The 19,551-nt window shown below is 42.9% G+C and overlaps 1 protein-coding gene across 1 annotated transcript in view; it reads right to left on the reverse strand.

Annotated features, from left to right (window-relative positions):
• The window catches only part of LOC311099513 (GDNF family receptor alpha-2-like), a gene marked incomplete at its 5' end in the record, with an annotated part of 83,115 nt that overhangs the window by 37,758 nt on the left and 25,806 nt on the right, over positions 1–19,551 (reverse strand). Inside the window, one exon of the mRNA XM_084140213.1 lies at positions 9,237–9,314. Within this exon, the coding sequence (XP_083996339.1) occupies positions 9,237–9,314 (78 nt within the window). The remainder of the gene's footprint in view (positions 1–9,236; positions 9,315–19,551) is intronic.

A 19,551-nucleotide genomic window follows, 5' to 3' on the forward strand; every position in this document is an offset into this window, starting at 1 on the left:
TACTACTTTTACCACTTTGTCTTGACATCTTTGGTTGTTTAATAAACTACTCATCGCTCACATGTGAATCCTTAAAGAGATGGGTGGGGCTAAGGCTTAAGAGGGTGTGAACGATGCTGAATGTGTGTAGACAAAGAAGAGTTCTCCAGTAGGTGTACCAAAACATTCAAGGTCCATTTTCTCAAAAGTGGGGTTACAAGTTTATCAACTTTCAAAGCAGAATTACTTTCCCATTGTTCTACTTTTATTGATGCGGTCGGTCACAGACATACAGCGCATTCGGAAAGTATTCAGACCCCTTGACTTTTTCTATATTTTGTTATGTTATAGCCTTATTCTAAAATGGATGAGTTTTTCCCCCCTCATCAATCTACACACAATACCCCATAATCACAAAGCCAAAACAGGTTTTAGAAATTTTTGCAAATTTATAATGAAATTACAACGGAAATATTACATTTACATAAGTATTCAGACCCTTTGCTATGAGACTCGAAATTGAGCTCAGGTGCATCCTGTTTAAATTGATCATCCTTGAGATGTTTATACAACTTGATTGGAGTCCACCTGTGGTCAATTCAATTGATTGGACTTGATTTGGAAAGGCACACACCTGTCTATATAAGGTCCCACAGTTGACAGTGCATGTCAGAGCAAAAACCAAGCCATGAGATCGATGGAATTGTCCGTAGAGCTCAGAGAAAGGATTGTGTCGAGGCACAGATATGGGGAATGGTAACAAAACATTTCCACAGCATTGATGGTCCCCAAGAACACAGTGGCCTCCATCATTCTTAAATGGAAGAAGTTTGGAAACACCAAGACTCCGGCCGCCCGGCCAAACTGAGCAATCGGGGGAAAAGAGCCTTGGTGTATTTCAACAAAGTCCTTATGTAAATGTGATTTGTTTGTAATTTAAAAAATATATATAAATTCTAAAAACCTGTTTTTGCTTTGTCATTATGGGGTATTGTGTGCAGATTGAAAATAAATCAATTTTACAAGAAGGCTGTAACGTAACAAAGTGGAAAAAGTCAATGGGTCTGAATACTTTCTGAATGCACTGTGTGTGTATGTATATTTATATATATACAAGAGCATTAGTGAGGTTGGGCACTGATGTTGGGCGATTAGGCCTGGCTCGCTGTCGGCGTTCCAATTCATCCCAAAGGTGTCCGATGGGTTTGAGGTCAGGGCTCTGTGCAGGCCAGTCAAGTTCTTCCACACCGATCTCAACAAACCATTTCTGTATGAACCTCACTTTGTGCATGGGGGCATTGTCATGCTGAAACAGGAAAGGGCCTTCCCCAAACTGTTGCCACAAAGTTGGAAGCACAGAATTGTCTAGAATGTCATCGGATGCTGTAGCGGTAGCATTTCCCTTCACTGGACTGCTAGATGGTGAAGCGTGATTCATCACTCCAGAGAACGCGTTTCCACTGCTCCAGAGTCCAATGGCGGTGAGCTTTACACCACTCCAGCCAATGCTTGGCATTGCGCATGGTGATCTTAGGCTTATGTGCGGCTGCTCGGCCATGGAAAATCATTTCATGAAGCTCCCGATAAACAGTTCTTGTGGTGACGTTGCTTCCAGAGGCAGTTTGGAACTTGGTAGTGAGTGTTGCAACCGATGACAGACGATTTTAACGCGCTACACGCTTCAGCACTCGGCTGCCCCGTTCTGTGAGCTTGTGTGGCCTACCACTTGTTGCTCCTAGACGTTTTCACTTCACAATAACAGCACTTACAGTTGACCGGGAAGCTCTAGCAGGGCAGAAATTTGATGAACTGACTTGTTGGAAAGGTGGCATCCTATGACGGTGCCACGTTGACAGTCATTGAGCTCTTCAGTAAGGCCATTCTACTGCTAATGTTTGTCTATGAAGATTGCATGACTGTGTGCTCGATTATATACACCTGTCAGCAACGGGTGTGACTGAAATAGCTAAATCCAGTAATTTGAAGAGGTGTCCACATACTTTCGTATATAAAGTGTGTGTGTGTGTATATACACTGCTCAAAAAAATAAAGGGAACACTAAAATAACACATCCTAGATCTGAATGAATGAAATAATCTTATTAAATACTTTTTTCTTTACATAGTTGAATGTGCTGACAACAAAATCATACAAAAATTATCAATGGAAATCAAATGTATCAACACGTAGAGGTCTGGATTTGTCACACTCAAAATTAAAGTGGAAAACCACACTACAGGCTGATCCTACTTTGATGTAATGTCCTTAAAACAAGTCAAAATGAGGCTCAGTAGTGTGTGTGGCCTCCACGTGCCTGTATGACCTCCCTACAATGCCTGGGCATGCTCCTGATGAGGTGGCGGATGGTCTCCTGAGGGATCTCCTCCCAGACCTGGACTAAAGCATCCGCCAACTCCTGGACAGTCTGTGGTGCAACGTGGCGTTGGTGGATGGAGCGAGACATGATGTCCCAGATGTGCTCAATTGGATTCAGGTCTGGGGAACGGGAGGGCCAGTCCATAGCATCAATGCCTTCCTCTTGCAGGAACTGCTGACACACTCCAGCCACATGAGGTCTAGCATTGTCTTGCATTAGGAGGAACCCAGGGCCAACCGCACCAGCATATGGTCTCACAAGGGGTCTGAGGATCTCATCTCGGTACCTAATGGCAGTCAGGCTACCTCTGGCGAGCACATGGAGGGCTGTGCGGCCCCCCAAAGAAATGCCACCCCACACCATGACTGACCCACCGCCAAACCGGTCATGCTGGAGGATGTTGCAGGCAGCAGAACGTTCTCCACGGCGTCTCCAGACTCTGTCACGTCTGTCACATGTGCTTAGTTTGAACCTGCTTTCATCTGTGAAGAGCACAGGGCGCCAGTGGCGAATTTGCCAATCTTGGTGTTTTCTGGCAAATGCCAAACGTCCTGCACGGTGTTGGGCTGTAAGCACAACCCCCACCTGTGGACGTCGGGCCCTCATACCACCCTCATGGAGTCTGTTTCTGACCGTTTGAGCAGACACATGCACATTTGTGGCCTGCTGGAGGTCATTTTGCAGGGCTCTGGCAGTGCTCCTCCTGCTCCTCCTTGCACAAAGGCGGAGGTAGCGGTCCTGCTGCTGGGTTGTTGCCCTCCTACGGCCTCCTCCATGTCTCCTGATGTACTGGTTTGTCTCCTGGTAGCGCCTCCATGCTCTGGACACTACGCTGACAGACACAGCAAACCTTCTTGCCACAGCTCGCATTGATGTGCCATCCTGGATGAGCTGCACTACCTGAGCCACTTGTGTGGGTTGTAGACTCCGTCTCATGCTACCACTAGAGTGAAAGCACCACCAGCATTCAAAAGTGACCAAAACATCAGCCAGGAAGCATAGGAACTGAGAAGTGGTCTGTGGTCACCACCTGCAGAACCACTCCTTTATTGGTGTTGTCTTGCTAATTGCCTATAATTTCCACCTGTTGTCTATTCCATTTGCACAACAGCATGTGAAATGTATTGTTAATCAGTGTTGCTTCCTAAGTGGACAGTTTGATTTCACAGAAGTGTGATTGACTTGGAGTTACATTGTCTTGTTTAAGTGTTCACTTTATTTTTTTGAGCAGTGTGTATATATATATATATATATATATATATGTGTGTGTGTATAGATAGAGTATATTTATGTCGTATATACAGGGCGCATTTGAAAAAGACACCTAGGTCGCAATAATTGTCTTCCCTGTTAAAATAAATGTTAAATAAAAAATAAAATGAGTAGCCTTATTACATAGGGTTGTCTTGCAGCTCGTCCCAATTCTGTCCAACAGAAAAAACAGTCAAAGCATCCCAGTTGAACTCACTCTCAAAAATCATCACATCAGCTCTCTTCTGAGAAATGTTTATGCATAAACACACACACAAACACAACCGCACACACATACACACACACACTTTCTCTCCCTCTCTTTCACACACATACTTGCGTCAGAGCTGTCTATATTGATGCGTCTCAGTGTTTTGGACAAAGACGTGTGTTCGTTGGTGATTGTCTCTCCGCTGTCTCCTCAAATGTCCTTCATCACGCACCCCCCCCCCCCCCCCCCCTCTCTCTCTCTCTCTCTCTCTCACTCTCGCTCTGTCACGCTCAGCCTTTCCCGCCAATCGATTGGTAACAGTCTTGTCTAAGACATCCTTTAATGTTCCACTCATCTTTCTTCCTCTTTCTTCTGCACACACTATTTAACACTCCTCTATATCATACTCTTATCTAACGCTCCCTCCCTCTCTCCCCTCCCGATCTGTCTCTCTCTAGCTCTGCATCTTTCTCACTCTCTTGTTGCCTCCATCCCTCTCTCTATCTCTGTCTCTCTCTCTCTCTTTGTCTTTCAGCTCTTTCTCCCTCCTGTCTGTCTGTCTGTCTGTTTTCCGGTCCGTCCATCAGTCTTTCCTCTCTTTCTCTGTCTCTTTGTCAGTTGCCGATATCTGCATGGTGAGTGGAAAGTGGATAGTGTACTATCTAGGGTTGAGTGGGCACCTTCACATGATGTCCCATGTAGCTCAGTTGGAGAGCATGGCGCTTGTAACGCCAGGGTTGTGGGTTCGTTTCCCACGGGGGAATGTATGCACTCACTAACTGTAAGTCGCTCTGGATAAGAGCGTCTGCTAAATGACTAATCAGACTGATAGGATCCTTTTATCTCTGTCTATAAGCTCATCACCTCACTCTAAACAACACACAAGTACACGCACACGCGCACACACACACCGGCTTGCACGTACACATATACAAACGCACACATTGCGCTGTTGGAGTCTTCTAACATTTAAAGGGGCAATATGCACGCGCTATATACATTTTTTGACACTTAAAGGGACATTTCACCCTGGCTCTGCCACTGCATACTATATTAACAACATTACGTTTTTGTCATAAACATCAAAATTATCCACACCATAAGTTAGAACGAGCACTTTTTATTGTCACTGGTAGAATCAGGAACTTTAGACTTCCTGTAAATTCGCTTGCTTATAGTGAACCAAAAATAGCGAATGCAGATACCGCCCCGCTAGGTAGAGGGGGCGTGGCCACAAACGTGAATTTAGATGGCATTGTTTACTTTGAATGAACAACACACAGTAACCTTTGAACTTCTCTAGGCAAAAATAATTATTTTTTGGCTTGTTTTTCACTAATGTTTGTCATCATGCCCGTGTGGTGTTCTGTGCCTGGCTGTGCTAATTACAAACAAGCACAAAAAGGAGTTATCTTTCACCGTTCTACCTACCGGAGATTTACCCCGATGCTGCCAATGGCTTGCGGCTATCAAGAATGATGCTTACTGTGACCAAAAATTATCAGAGGGGTTTGTAGGCTGAACTGACTGGGAATACACTTTGATGCCAGCTGAGAAGTAATGCGATACCATCGTTTTTTTCCATCACAACAAGACAGAATGTTCTCGATTAGAGGTAACCTAATGTTAGCTAGCTAGCTACAGTGCTGGGTTGAATTCCGAAAGCCATCAGCTAAATCACATAGCTATCTTTTGGATACACACTGTCAATCAATTTTGCCTACCCAGACAGCAAAATATTTCCTCCCGCTTGCTATTTTCCACCTTCCCAAGGCTATAAATTCCTACCACCAGCGGGCGAGCGGAATTTGCCGTTCAAGATGTGATTTGCATCTCTGGCGGGTAGCCCCCACTCATAGGACCGCTATAAGCCCTTGGCAGGCCGCTTTTGAATCTCTGCCATTTAGCCTCCACTCAGAGGACAGCTATAAGCCCTCGGCCAGCCATCTAGCCATGAGTTAATTTGAAAGACAATAGCAAGGAATTTCTCTAATCTCAAATGGGCCAATCACCTTCCAGCTAACCACAGCCAGCCAGAGGCTGCAAGCTGTTTTTGTTGTTTCTATAAATACCTTACATTTGTTGTAATTTTAATTTGATTTGATTTATTTGCCAATTTTAAAAACACAATACAACCACACATCTTGACATAATGCATTTAAAATCATCGAGGATACCCCTAATAATTTTCAGTTGAAGTTAATTAATGATATATAGATTATGCCCCAATATAGCCTCCATTTTGCCATTTGATTTAATATACTATATTTTCAAGGCAATACAAACTGTTCCTTTCTATCAATAAAGGGTTTTGCTTTGTTAAAAGATGTCACTCCCTAAACTGCCTAACCCACTTGAAGAAAAGAGTTGATGACTGTTAATTACTGTCAAAGGCGGGTGGGCTGTGTGAGGGAAAATGGCATGTTAACGGCAGGACCATGGTACCCCATGAATGAGGTGATGGGCAAAAAAATGGACAATATTGAAATGTCCATGTTAGGTGTGCTACGCTAAGTCTAAGAGAGATCAATACAATTAATGGGGTGGTTAAATTGTGTATTTTGTTGTAGGTGGTACGGAATCTGATTCCACCAGAGGTGAAGGTAAGTTCGCAAAAATATTTACAAGCTGATGGCTAAGAGAGCTCAATTTACAGTAAGCATGACCAGTGGCGTGTATTCATGGATCCCATTCCTTCAATTTGCAAGAGGCTGAATGTATCTCACTGGAGAAAGCATCCGAGCAAGCAAAACAGTGCCCCTCTGTCATCTATCTGATGCTGTCTGACCAAACAGAGTATGACATTGGTGCTACCCATAGCATTGAATGCAAGGGAAGCCAGCAATAATTTGGCCTCCCTTGATATTTTTTAAAATACAATAATAGCCAATCAGCGTTGAGCTAAACTGAGTGAGCTCAACTGTGAATGGTCCTGGCTCACCAAAAAGTGTCAACAAAAGCCGATTTTGGCTTCACACCAATCACATCAAATCAAAAGCCAAACGTCATTGACAGAACTTGAATTGTTATATCTCGTTGTTGTTTGCTTCTTTGTCAAATGATGGACATGTTTGGATGTTGCACTGTCATAGATGATCTTGTCCAATCCAATATTGCTGCTTGCAAGTCTTTCAATGAAGTCTGCATTGCTAAAATGTTGAAATCCTTGGCCATTTCATTTGGAGGATGTTAGACTTTTGAACTGTGACCGATAACAATGGAGACTAAACTTAATATACCCACTTTTTACCCTCCTTTGCCAAAGTAATGTAATTTGCATTAAGGTTTTTGATATACTGTAGGCTACAATCTATGACTCATACTCTCAATCCTGCCAATAGAGAAATCCACACTATGTACAGTAGGTGGTGGCACCTCTTAAACCCCACATAAGAAGTTGAAGTGCCCAATTCCAACGCAGAATCGCATTAGTGGAAACAAAGACTGTTATTAGAGCAAGCCTGGTTGTAGCTAGATATTTTTTGGTTGCATCAGAGACAATTTTAGCTAACCCTAACCCTTTTCATAACCTTAACCTAATTCTCCTAACCTGCCACATTAATTATCCTAAACTGCTGCTTAAGTTCACCTATCCTGCTACGAAAAGTCACTTCTGCTAGTCAAAACTGGCAGATCTGCCCTGAGAGCAGTCTGAGTATCCACTATTGCGGTACAGCAACTTCAACCGGAAGTTACCATTCTCGGCTAGGAGCAAGCAGAATGGCGATTGCGAATTTTAAAAAGAAAATGCCACAGGCTTTTGGAACTAAAGAACAGTTGTAATTGTTTGTATGTATCACCACTAAACGTTTTAAAATATTGAACAAATAATACACTAGTGGCACCCATTCAGTCGATATAGATAGAGCACCAGCTAACTTAAGTAGGTAGCGTAGGTTTCGGGCTGTAAAGTGTCCGCATCCCTTTAAAAAAAGCCCATTTTGGGTTATAGACTTTCAGAGACTGGAAAAAATATGTCACCTTGTATATTTAGCAATGACTCTGCTGATAGGAACATCACTGAAAGACGTACAATGGCTCTATAGAACAAGGACAACCATATCTACACACACATTTTTTTTAAATAGTGCGATCGGTATAACATAGAGGCTTCGCGAAATGCCACAAAGCAGGACTACATTTGTTTTCAGATCTCACCCCCCCTCAATACGCCGGAAGTCATCATATGGTGTATTGTTCGGCACGTGAAGCCCAGTCCAGCCCTCTTCGTGGCCAATTATGTGTGAAACACATCTCACTGACTTAGAAATCCCTCGGACATGATTTGAAAAAAAAAACTGGGTCCCCTAGGGTGAAATTCCCCTTTAAATTAATTAATAATATCTATCCATTGATTCTTGAAAAATATGTCTCATGAGCTTAGTTGGACTGTCATACCCCGTCAAGAACCCAAAATATGTTTGTTTTACTCCATTGTTTGTAAACAATGTGAATGTAAACACACTGTATAACCTCAAAACATGGTGAAAACTATAATTGTGATATGATGAATGGTCAGTCCTTGTATCCATAGCTCTGACCATGAATTTGAAAGTGGTTACATTTCTTCAGCCCCATCCCTCAGCCCTAAAGGCTCAGGAGTCTGTGTGAAATACAGAAACAGAGAGAGAGAGTTCAAATGAAGTATGATCAATCGTCAGATAGCGTGTTTGTCTTTGATGAACTGAGAGGGAATACACAAATTATATAAAATATAAACACTCTCTCTCTTCCACATATACCAAGCAATGGTGGAGTGTGTGTGTGTGTGTGTGTGGTGGATATTTATTCTACAGTGAAGCTCGTATGTCTCCTAGAGAAGCTGCAGATTACTTCTCAGTGCTTTAAATAATGAGAAATGTGAACTGGCGCAAAATGAAATTGGAAAGAAAATAGCTTTTCGTGCCAGGATGGAGGATAGCTTCAGTTATAGACACACACACACATTCAGAGAATAGCTTCTGTTCGTTCATCTCAATCAACAGGGGAGATTTGTATTCTAAGTAGACCCTCCGTATCAGAAACAGACTCACACACACCAACCCTGTTACTGTAACAGACATAGCAACAAGGTATAATGGTCTGACTTCAGTATTCAACATTTGTCCAGGGCGGGGCTAAACGTCAAATTTCGACAGTTAAGTTTAGGCATTAATTCTGACTGATTAATGTAAGGGTTAAGGTTTGGGATTGAACCCACAATCCTTGGAGCCAGAGTGTGCAGTTAAAGCCCTTCCTCTACAACCACAATGACCTAGCAAGCCAGGAGCCTACTAGATGGTAATAGGTGCTCACGTTGCCCCTAGTGGACGGTATTCATCTCCCGACGTCCTGGGGACTGGACAAATGTGGAATACTGAAGTCGATCTGGTGTGACCTGCCTGGACATAGACTACACACACACACATCCAGTGGTACCTGAGATGATGGAGGCATGTCTAAAGTCTTCTGAGAATTCGTGGAGCTCATAGGGCGACAGCTCATAGAAGTCCTCCCCTGGAACACAAGAAACCATTAGTGAGTGAGAGAGCGAGCGTGTGCATGTGTGTGTGTTAGAGAGAAACAGAGGTATTAGGAGCTGTTTAGCTTTGGGATGGAACCCAAGACAGCAGCCATTAAACCATTCTTAGAACATCAAATCAAAAGCAAAGACATATACCATTTCATTTTCAATTCCAGCAACAATGTTGCCTTACTTTTAACAGGTGACTACACATTATCAAGCATTCACACTAGACCTGACAAAACACATTATATTCTGCTGGTGACTCGCTACTTTGATGTGTGTGTGTGTGTGTGTGTGTGTGTGTGTGTGTGTGTGTGTGTAGAGGGGTATGGTACCTTAGAGGTTTAGTGAAGCAGGTGACAAGGCTCCATGTTTATGTATGAGGCTCTGAAACAAGGTTTCTGTATGTAAGACTGATTCCACCTGCAGTCATACTTACAGTTACTGATTCAACCTCCCCCTCCCCTCTCCTCTCCTCCCATCTCTTTTCTACTCCATCAAACCCATATCCTCTCCTATCCTGGCTTCTCTATCATCCCCTCTCCTCACCTTTCTCCTCCTCCTCCCCCCTTTCTCCTCTCCTACAATCCTCCCCACTCACCTGACTGGTATGTGTGTGGTCAGCTGTATTGCAATCCTCCCCTCTCAACTGACCGGTATGTGTGTGGTCAGCTGTATTGCAATCCTCCAACCTCACCTGACCGGTATGTGTGTGGTCAGCTGTATTGCAATCCTCCAACCTCACCTTGCCAGTTCCTGTAAGTCTCAGCTCACCAATCCCATTGCTCATCAGAGAGCTAATCCACCAACCTCTGGCCTCCTCATTGCTACACTCCATTCCAAAACACACACACACACACACACTATTGAGGAGTCTTCATTGCGGGGGCGTTCAGCTTACAGGTGGGTAATTTATGTAAAGTCACTGTTTCGCTTCCAACACTACCTCTGATTAAATGTGCGAGTCTCTCTCTCTCTCTCTCTCTCTCTCTCTCTTTCTCTCTCTTTCTGTGGGCTCACAAATATTGCTCAGGAGAGAACTGATATTATTAGCTGACCACCAGCCTGGCTAACATCAGAACGCTCAGTCAACACCCCAGTCATGATGACAGGAAGTAGGTAACGAAAACACCAATTCTCACAATGCTAATTTGGCCTTATAGCTATGGAAAGACTATAAACATGGACATGAAAATTGTTATGAGTTTAGCCTCCACCACATCCCTGGGTTTTACATTCCTGGTCTACACATTTATACGTCTCCAAGTCAATGTTATTTCAACTTCAGTTCAGGTCTACATTAGCTGAATGTACTGTAAGTTCAATTCTAGTTCAAATTAGCTCAATGTTAGTTCAAAGTTAAAATACTTTAAATTACAGTGGCTCAGTTTGCTAGAGGAAGAAATACACAATCTGCATGTGCGTGCTTGCGTGTGTCTTTGTGTGTGTGCAGAGGGTGAATGTTGGTGTTTGTGTAGAGCAGTGGTTCCCAACCTTTTTCGGTCTACAAGCCATCAGACTGCTGAACACTTTAACTGGACTGACCACCAGCACTGACTGCACCATTGCACACATGCACTCACTCACGCACACACCCACACAGATATACACACACACACCCACTCACATACATACAGTGCCTTCAGAAAGTATTCATACCCCTTGACTTATTCAACATTTTGTTGTTACAGCCTGAATAAAAAATTGCTTAAATCGTTTTTTTTCTCACACATCTACACACAGTACCCCATAATGACAAAGTAAAAACATGTTTTTACACATTTTAACAAATCTATTGAAAATGAAATACAGAAAAATCTCATTTACATAAGTATTCACACCGTCAATACGTTAGAATCACCTTTGGCAGCGATTACAGCTGTGAGTCTTTCTGGATAAGTCTCTAAGAGCTTTGCACAGCTGGATTGTACAATATGTCCATTATTAATTTTAAAGTTCTTCAAGCTCATTGCTAGATAACCATTTTCAAATATTGCCCAGCAGATTTAAGTCAAAACTGTAACTCGGCCACTGAAGAACATTCAATGTCTTCTTGGTAAGTAACTCCGGTGTAGATTTGGTATTGTGTTTTAGGTTATTGTCCTGCTGAAAGGTTAGTTCATCTCCCAGTGTCTGTTGGAAGGCAGACTGAACCAGGTTTCCTCTAGGATTTTGCCTGTGCTTAGCTCCATTCTGTTAATTTTTTTATCCTGGAAAACTCTCCAGTCCTTAATGATTACAAGCATACCCATAACATAATGCAGCCGCCACTATGCTTGACAATATGGAGTGTGATACTCAGTAATGTGTTGTATTGGATTTGCCCCAAACATAACAATTTGTATTCAGGACAAAAAGTTAATTGCTTTGCCACATTTTTTGCAGTATTACTTTAGTGCCTTGTTGCAAACAGGATGCATGTTTTGTAATATATTGGTATTCAGTACAGGCTTCCTTTTTTTCACTCTGTCAATTAAGTTAGTATTGTGGAGTAACAACAATTTTGTTGATCCATCCTGTTTTCTCCTATCACAGCCATTAAACTCTGTAACTCTTTTAAAGTCACCATTGGCCTCATGGTGAAATACCGGAGTGGTTTCCTTACTTTCCGTCAAATGAGTTAGGAAGGACGGCTGCATCTTTGTAGTGACTGAGTGTATTGATACAGTGCCTTCAGAAAGTATTCAGACCCCTTGACTTTTTCCACATTGTGTTATGTTACAGCCTTATTCTAAAATGTATTTAAAAATAATAATCCTCAGCAAACTACACACAATACCCCATAATCACAAAACAAAAACAGGTTTTTAGAAATGTTTGCAAATGTATAAAGAATTTAAAAACAAAAATACCTTATTTACATAGGTATTCAGACCCTTTGCTATGAGACTCGAAATTGAGCTCAGTTGCATCCTGTTTCCATTTATCATTCTTGAGATGTTTCTACAACATGGACATGATTTGGAAAGGCACACACCTGCCTATTTAAGAACAAAAACCAAGCCATGAGGTCGAAGGAATTGTCCATAGAGCTCCGAGACAGGATTGTGTCAAGGCACAGATCTGGGGAAGGATACCGAAACATTTCTGCAGCATTGAAGGTCCCCAGAAACACAGTGGCCTCCATCATTCTTAAATGGAAGAAGTTTTGAACCACCAAGACCCTTCCAAGAGCTGTGCGCCCGCCAAACAGCAATCGGGGGAGAAGGGCCTTGGTCAGGGAGGTGATCAAGAACCCGATGGTCACTCTGATAGCGCTCTAGAGTTCCTTGGTGGAGATGGGAGAACCTTCCAGAAGGACAACCATCTCTGCAGCACTCGTCACCAATCAGGCCTTTATGGTAGAGTGGCCAGACGGAAACCACTCCTCAGTAAAAGGCACCTAAAGACTCTCAGACCATGAGAAACAAGATTCTCTGGTCTGATTTAACCAAGATTTCACTCTTTGGCCTGAAAGCCAAGCGTCACGTCTGGAGGAAACCTGGCACCATCCCTACGGTGAAGCATGGTGATGGCAGCATCATGCTGTGGTGATGTTTTTCAGTGGCAGGAACTGGGAGACTAGTCAGGATCGAGGCAAAGATGAATAGAGCAAAATACAGAGAGATCCTTGATGAAAACCTGCTCCAGAGCGCTCAGGACCTCAGACTGGGGTGAAGGTTTACCTTCCAACATGACAATGACTCTAAGCACACAGCCAACACAACGAAGGAGTGGCTTCGGGACAAGTCTCTTAATGTCCTTGAGTGGCCCAGCCAGAGCCTGGACTTCAACCCGATCAAACATCTCTGGAGAGACCTGAAAATAGCTGTGCAGCATTGCTCCACATCTAACCTGACAGAGCATGAAAGGATCTACAGAGAAGAATGGGAGAAACTCCCCAAATACAGGTGTGCCAAGCATGTAGAGTCATACCCAAGAAGACTTGAGGCTGTAATCGCTGCCAAAGGTGCTTCAACAAAGTACTGAGTAAACGGTCTGAATACTTATGTAAATGTGATATTTCAGTTTTGTATTTTTAATACATTTGCAAAAATTTCTAAAAAACGGTTTTTGCTTTGTCATTATGGGGTATGGTGTGTAGATTGATGAGGGGAAAAAACTATTTAATCAATTTTAGAATAAGGCTGTAACCTAACCAAATTTGGGAAAGGTCAAGGGGTCTGAATACTTTCCAAATGCACTGTACACCATCCAAAGTGTACTTAATAACTTCACCATGCTCAAATGAATATTCAAAAAATATATATATTTTTTTTTTTTACCCATCTACCAATAGTTGCCTTTCAGGCTGTAACACAACAAAATGTGGAAAAAGTCAAGGGGTGTGAATACTTTCTGAAGGCACTGTACACACACAGACACATATAAACTCATGCTACACACACATCACAACTGCTACCAGACTCTTATTATGATTGCTAAATACTGCATAATTTAAACACTTGTCCCCCAATCCCTTCTTCCCCAAAACACATGTAAACTTTGGACTATAAATTGTGCCTTCCTGTATTATACTTATGCAAAAAAAATTATTATATTCTACTGAGCCATTTACTTCATGTTTGTATTCTTATCTTTTATAATTTTTTATTGTTGTTGCATTGTCGAGAAGGAACCTAGAGTAAGCATTTCATTGGACAGTGTATACCATGTGTATTCCATGCATACGACTAGTAAAACTTGAAACTTGAAGCTACTGTACCACCAACTGAATTTTGCTCTGCCTGGAGAACCCCTGAAGTACCCCCTCATGTGCATTTTACCAGTAGGCCTATGGTCTCATTAGTCTTCTCAAATCCTAGTACCCCTGATTGGGAACCTGGTGTAGTGTGTGTGTGTGTGTGTGTGTGTGTGTGTGTGTGTGTGTGTGTGTGCGTGCGTGCGTGCGTGAATGTGTGGCGTGATTGCATGCGTGTTGTGGAGTAAGCTGAATTTGAGGAGTGAGAAACTGCTTTAGCTGCATTCCTCTCTCAAGCCCTCCTCTCATCTTTCACTCCTCCTCCTCCTCCCCTTTTTAATTATTACTGAGAGAGAGGAGGGAGGTATGTAGATGTGTTTTGTTTATCCTGTAATGAGTGAAGCAGTGAACTGCCTCAACAGCCTGAACACTGAACCACGCAGACCTAGCAAAATTAGAGAATAATTACTTATAATTACCCTACTCTGTGTGTGTGTGCCTGTGTATGCGTGTGTATATGTGTATGTGTGTGCGTAAATGTGCGCGTGCGTGTGTGTTTGTGTGTGGAGCAGTGAGTTCTTCTCATTCATTTTTCTGCTCTAGTTCAGTTGCATACTTAGCACTAAATCACTGTTTCTCAACTCTCTCCTGAGGCACCACCACACAGTACAGTTTTGTTCTAGCCCTACACAGACTCTAAATCACCAGCGACACACACACATACACACATGCATGTTCTAACACCATCTTTTGATGCCTACACAGAGTTTGAACTCGCTTAATCATTTATCTCATGAGTCACACAAGCTGTTTCTTTTTACTCTACTGTACGTGTGTGTGTGTTTGTGTGTGTTTCCTGCCAGAAAATGAAGTGAGTAAACAGAGAGCAATAATGCCATTCCTCAGTGGAACAGCACTAAGCTCCTTCATTAGTCTGAATAGCAAATTAGTTTTTATTAGCCCGAATGCTACGTACCCCAGTGATTAGCTTGTAGGCTAAATACCTGAGTCAATGCGTAATCTATTAGCTTGAATTTTTCCTTGTTGATGTGTAAGCCTGCATGCTAAGTACTTGAGTCAATACTAGAAACCTGAGAGATTAGCTTGATCGCTAAATACCGGAGTGCCTAAATGCTACATGGCGGAGTCATTAGAGTGAAAGCTGATTTATTAGCTTGGATGCTAACTGTTGGCATCACTAGGCTGCTCTTTGTTCCCCAATGTGTTCCAGAGAACAATACCTAATGAATCCTGCTCTGCTGTGTTCCTTTCAGCCGGTGTGTGTGCGTGTGTGATGGATCAGCCACAGTCCCGTTAGTCTAATAAGCGCTTAAGACAAAGAACCGTCCAATGACAAACAAGGGCTGTGACAGCCAATGAGTCAACCCTGATTAACCGATCTGTTTGGGACTGGCTGCTGATTAAAATTAAAATAAATGTGACCAAATGTTTTTCTTGTTGGGGAGAGTGGGAGGGGCTACAGACACAATACACACATGTACTGTATATAATTTCATAGCTCTCATCCACCAGTGGGCTGCCACTCACTTTTTTTAAGTACACAAATACAAAGCATTGATCACCATGATCATACCACAGAGCCAAAAAGTAACAATACATTTAGTCAAAAAATAGATAAATCAAAGTGAGCCTCCACCCCCAACCTCCCACCCCATTCCCCCAATCCCACCCATCCAACATGTGTCAATCCAACCACCCACCTCCTGCCCCCGCCCCCCCTCTCAACCGGAAACCATGTTTTCCACCCCTTCTTCACAGATGAATCCCGGTTTCAGCTGTACCGGGAAGATGGCAGACAAATGGTAAGGGTAGGTAACAACACATCTGCCACACTGATCCTCAACACGGGGGCCCCTCAGGGGTGCGTGCTCAGTCCCCTCCTGTACTCTCTGTTCACCCATGACTGCATGGCCAGGCACGACTCCAACACCATCATTAAGTTTGCCGACGACACAACAGTGGTAGGCCTGATCACAGACAACGATGAGACAGCCTATAGGGAGGAGGTCAGAGATCTGGCCGTGTGGTGCCAGGACAACAACCTCTCCCTCAACGTGACCAAGACAAAGGAGATGATTGTGGACTACAGGAAAAAAAAGAGGACTGAGCACGCCCCCATTCTCATCGACGGGGCTGTAGTGGAACAGGTTGAGAGCTTCAAGTTCCTTGGTGTCCACATCACCAACGAACTATCATGGTCCAAACACACCAAGACAGTCGTGAAGAGGGCACGACAAAGCCTATTCCCCCTCAGGAGACTAAAAAGATTTGGCATGGGTCCTCAGATCCTCAAAAAATTCTACAGCTGCACCATCGAGAGCATCCTGACTGGTTGCATCACCGCCTGGTATGGCAACTGCTTGGCCTCTGACCGCAAGGCACTACAGAGGGTAGTGCGTACGGCCCAGTACATCACTGGGGCAAAGCTCCCTGCCATCCAGGACCTCTATACCAGGCGGTGTCAGAGGAAGGCCCTCAAAATTGTCAAAGACTCCAGCCACCCTAGTCATAGACTGTTCTCTCTGCTACCGCACGGCAAGCGGTACCGGTAACAAAGTGCCAAGTCTAGGTCCAAAAGACTTCTCAACAGCTTCTACCCCCAAGCCATAAGACTCCTGAACAGCTAATCATGGCTACCCGGACTATTTGCACTGCCCCCCCACCCCATCCTTTTTACGCTGCTGCTACTCTGTTAAGTATTTATGCATAGTCACTTTAACTCTACCCACATGTACATATTACCTCAACTACCTCAACTAGCCGGTGCCCCCGCACATTGACTCTGCAACGGTACCCCCCTGTATATATAGCCTCCCTACTGTCACTTTATTTTACTGTATATATAGCCTCCCTACTGTCACTTTATTTTACTTCTGCTCTTTTTTTCTCAACACTTTTTTGTTGTTGTTGTTTTATTCTTACTTTTTTTGTTTAAAATAAATGCACTGTTGGTTAAGGGCTGTAAGTAAGCATTTCACTGCAATGTCTGCACCTGTTGTATTCGGCGCATGTGACCAATAAAATTTGATTTGATTTGATTTGATTTGAAATGGCGTTGTGTGGGCGAGCAGTTTGCTGATGTCAACATTGTGAACAGAGTGCCCCATGGTGGCGGTGGGTTTATGGTATGGGCAGGCATAAGCGAAATCCATAGATTAAAAGGGCCTAATTAATTTACTTAAATTGACTGATTTCCTTATATGAACTAACTCAGTAAAATTGTTGAAATTGTTGCCTGTTGCGTTTATAGGTAGGTTGTTTATTTTTATGTGTTGAGATTATTCTTTATAGAGTTAAGTGTATTTGTCCAGGCCTCAATTGTTTCTTGACTAGCACCATTCATTCTCGCTGTCTAAAATTAAAACGTTATAACTTCTAATAGAAACCTTATCCACCTGTGAATTGGGAGAGAGTGAGATGATTTCCATCTACGAGCCAAAATTGTTTTTTGCCGCAGTTCTGCCTGCCAGCAGTAATCGTCTCTGATTTATTGAGAGATTCAAGGAGCGATCATCGTTGAATAACGTAGAAGATGCAAAGCACTGAATATTTACATTCACACACTTCAACATCTATTTTGTAACTTTGTCCCAGAAGCATTTAACTGCAGGGCACTCCCACATCATATGAAGGAATGTGCCTACCTGATTTAGGGGACACAGTGAACAGTTGGGAGTTGGGGCCAATTTCATCATGAAACGTTTCCTTGGTGTTAAATACAGTCTGTGAAAAAACTTAAAATGCATACAGTGCCTTGCAAAAGCATTCATCCCCCTTGGCGATTTTTCCTATTTTGTTGCATTACAACCTGTAATTTAAAATGATTTTTATTTGGATTTCATGTCACGGACATACACAAAATAGTCAAAATTGGTGAAGTGGAATGAAAAAAAAAAATGGTTTCAAAAAATTATAAAAAATAAATAACGGAAAAGTGATGCGTGCATATGTGTTCACCCCCTTTGCTATGAAGCCCCTAAATAAGATCTGGTGCAACCAATTACCTTCAGAAATCACATGATTAGTTAAAAAAGTCTACCTGTGTGCAATCTAAGTGTTACATGATCTGTCACATGATCTCAATATATATATACACCTGTTCTGAAAGGCCCCAGAGTCTGCAACACCACTAAGCAAGGGGTAACACCAAGCAAGCGGCACCATGAAGACCAAGGGGCTCTCCAAACAGGTCAGGAAAAGTACAGATCAGGGTTGGGTTATAAAAAAATATCCAAAACTTTGAACATCCCATGGAGCACATTAAATCCATTATTAAAAATGGAAAGAATATGGCACCACAACAAACCTGCCAAGAGAGGGCCGCCCACCAAAACTCACGGACCAGGCAAGGAGGGCATTAATCAGAGAGGCAACAAAGAGACCAAAGATAACCCTGAAGGAGCTGCAAAGCTCCACTGAGGAGATTGGAGTATCTGTCCATAGGACCACTTTAAGCCGTACACTCCACAGAGCTGGGCTTTATGAGAGGCCAGAAAAAAGCCATTGCTTAAAGAAAAAAATAAGCAAAAAGCATGTGGGAGATTCCCCAAACATATGGAAGAAGGTACTCTGGTCAGATGAGACTAAAATTGAGCTTTTTGGCCATCAAGGAAAACACTATGTCTGGCGCAAACCCAACACCTCTCATCATCATCCCCACAGTGAAGCATGGTGGTGGCAGCATCATGCTGTGGGGATGTTTTTCATCGGCAGGGACTGGGAGACTGGTCAGAATTGAAGGAATGATGGATGCCACTAAATACAGGGAAATTCTTGAGGGAAACCTGTTTTGTCTTCCAGAGATTTGAGACTGGGACGGTGGTTCACCTTCCAGCAGGACAATGACCCTAAGCATACTGCTAAAGCAACACTCGAGTGGTTTAAGGGGAAACACTTAAATGTCTTGGAATGGCCTGTCAAAGCCCAGACCTCAATCCAATTGAGAATCTGTGGTATGACTTAAAGATTGCTGTACACCAGCTGAACCCATCCAACTTGAAGGAGCTGGAGCAGTTTTGCCTTGAAGAATGGGCAGAAATCCCAGTGGCTAGATGTGCCAAGCTTATAGAGACATACCCCAAGAGACTTGCAGCTGTAATTGCTGCAAAAGGTGGCTCTACAAAGTATTGACTTTGTAGAGGGGGGGGGGGGGGTGAATAGTTATGCACGCTCAAGTTTTGTCTTATTTGTTGTTTGTTTCACACAAAAAATATATTTTGAATATTCAAAGTGGTAGGCATGTTTTGTAAATCAAATGATACAACCCCCCCCAAAAAATACATTTTAATTCCAGGTTGTAAGGCAACAAAATAGGAAAAAGGCCAAGGGGGATGAATACTTTCGCAAGCCACTTTCAGTTGATGGTCCGGATTTGGGGATGCCAATGTCATATTTTTCCATATTCTGTTCCAGTTAAAGGGTTGTTCAGATTCACTTAGATCTGTGGACCATTCCTTTTTAATGCCTAGCTCAGAATATGAGCTTTCAAAAACGTATATTATAGAGTCAAAAGTTATATTATACCA

This window comes from Coregonus lavaretus (genome assembly GCF_964263955.1).
Source record: "Coregonus lavaretus genome assembly, chromosome: 24".
Classification (NCBI taxonomy): domain Eukaryota; kingdom Metazoa; phylum Chordata; class Actinopteri; order Salmoniformes; family Salmonidae; genus Coregonus; species Coregonus lavaretus.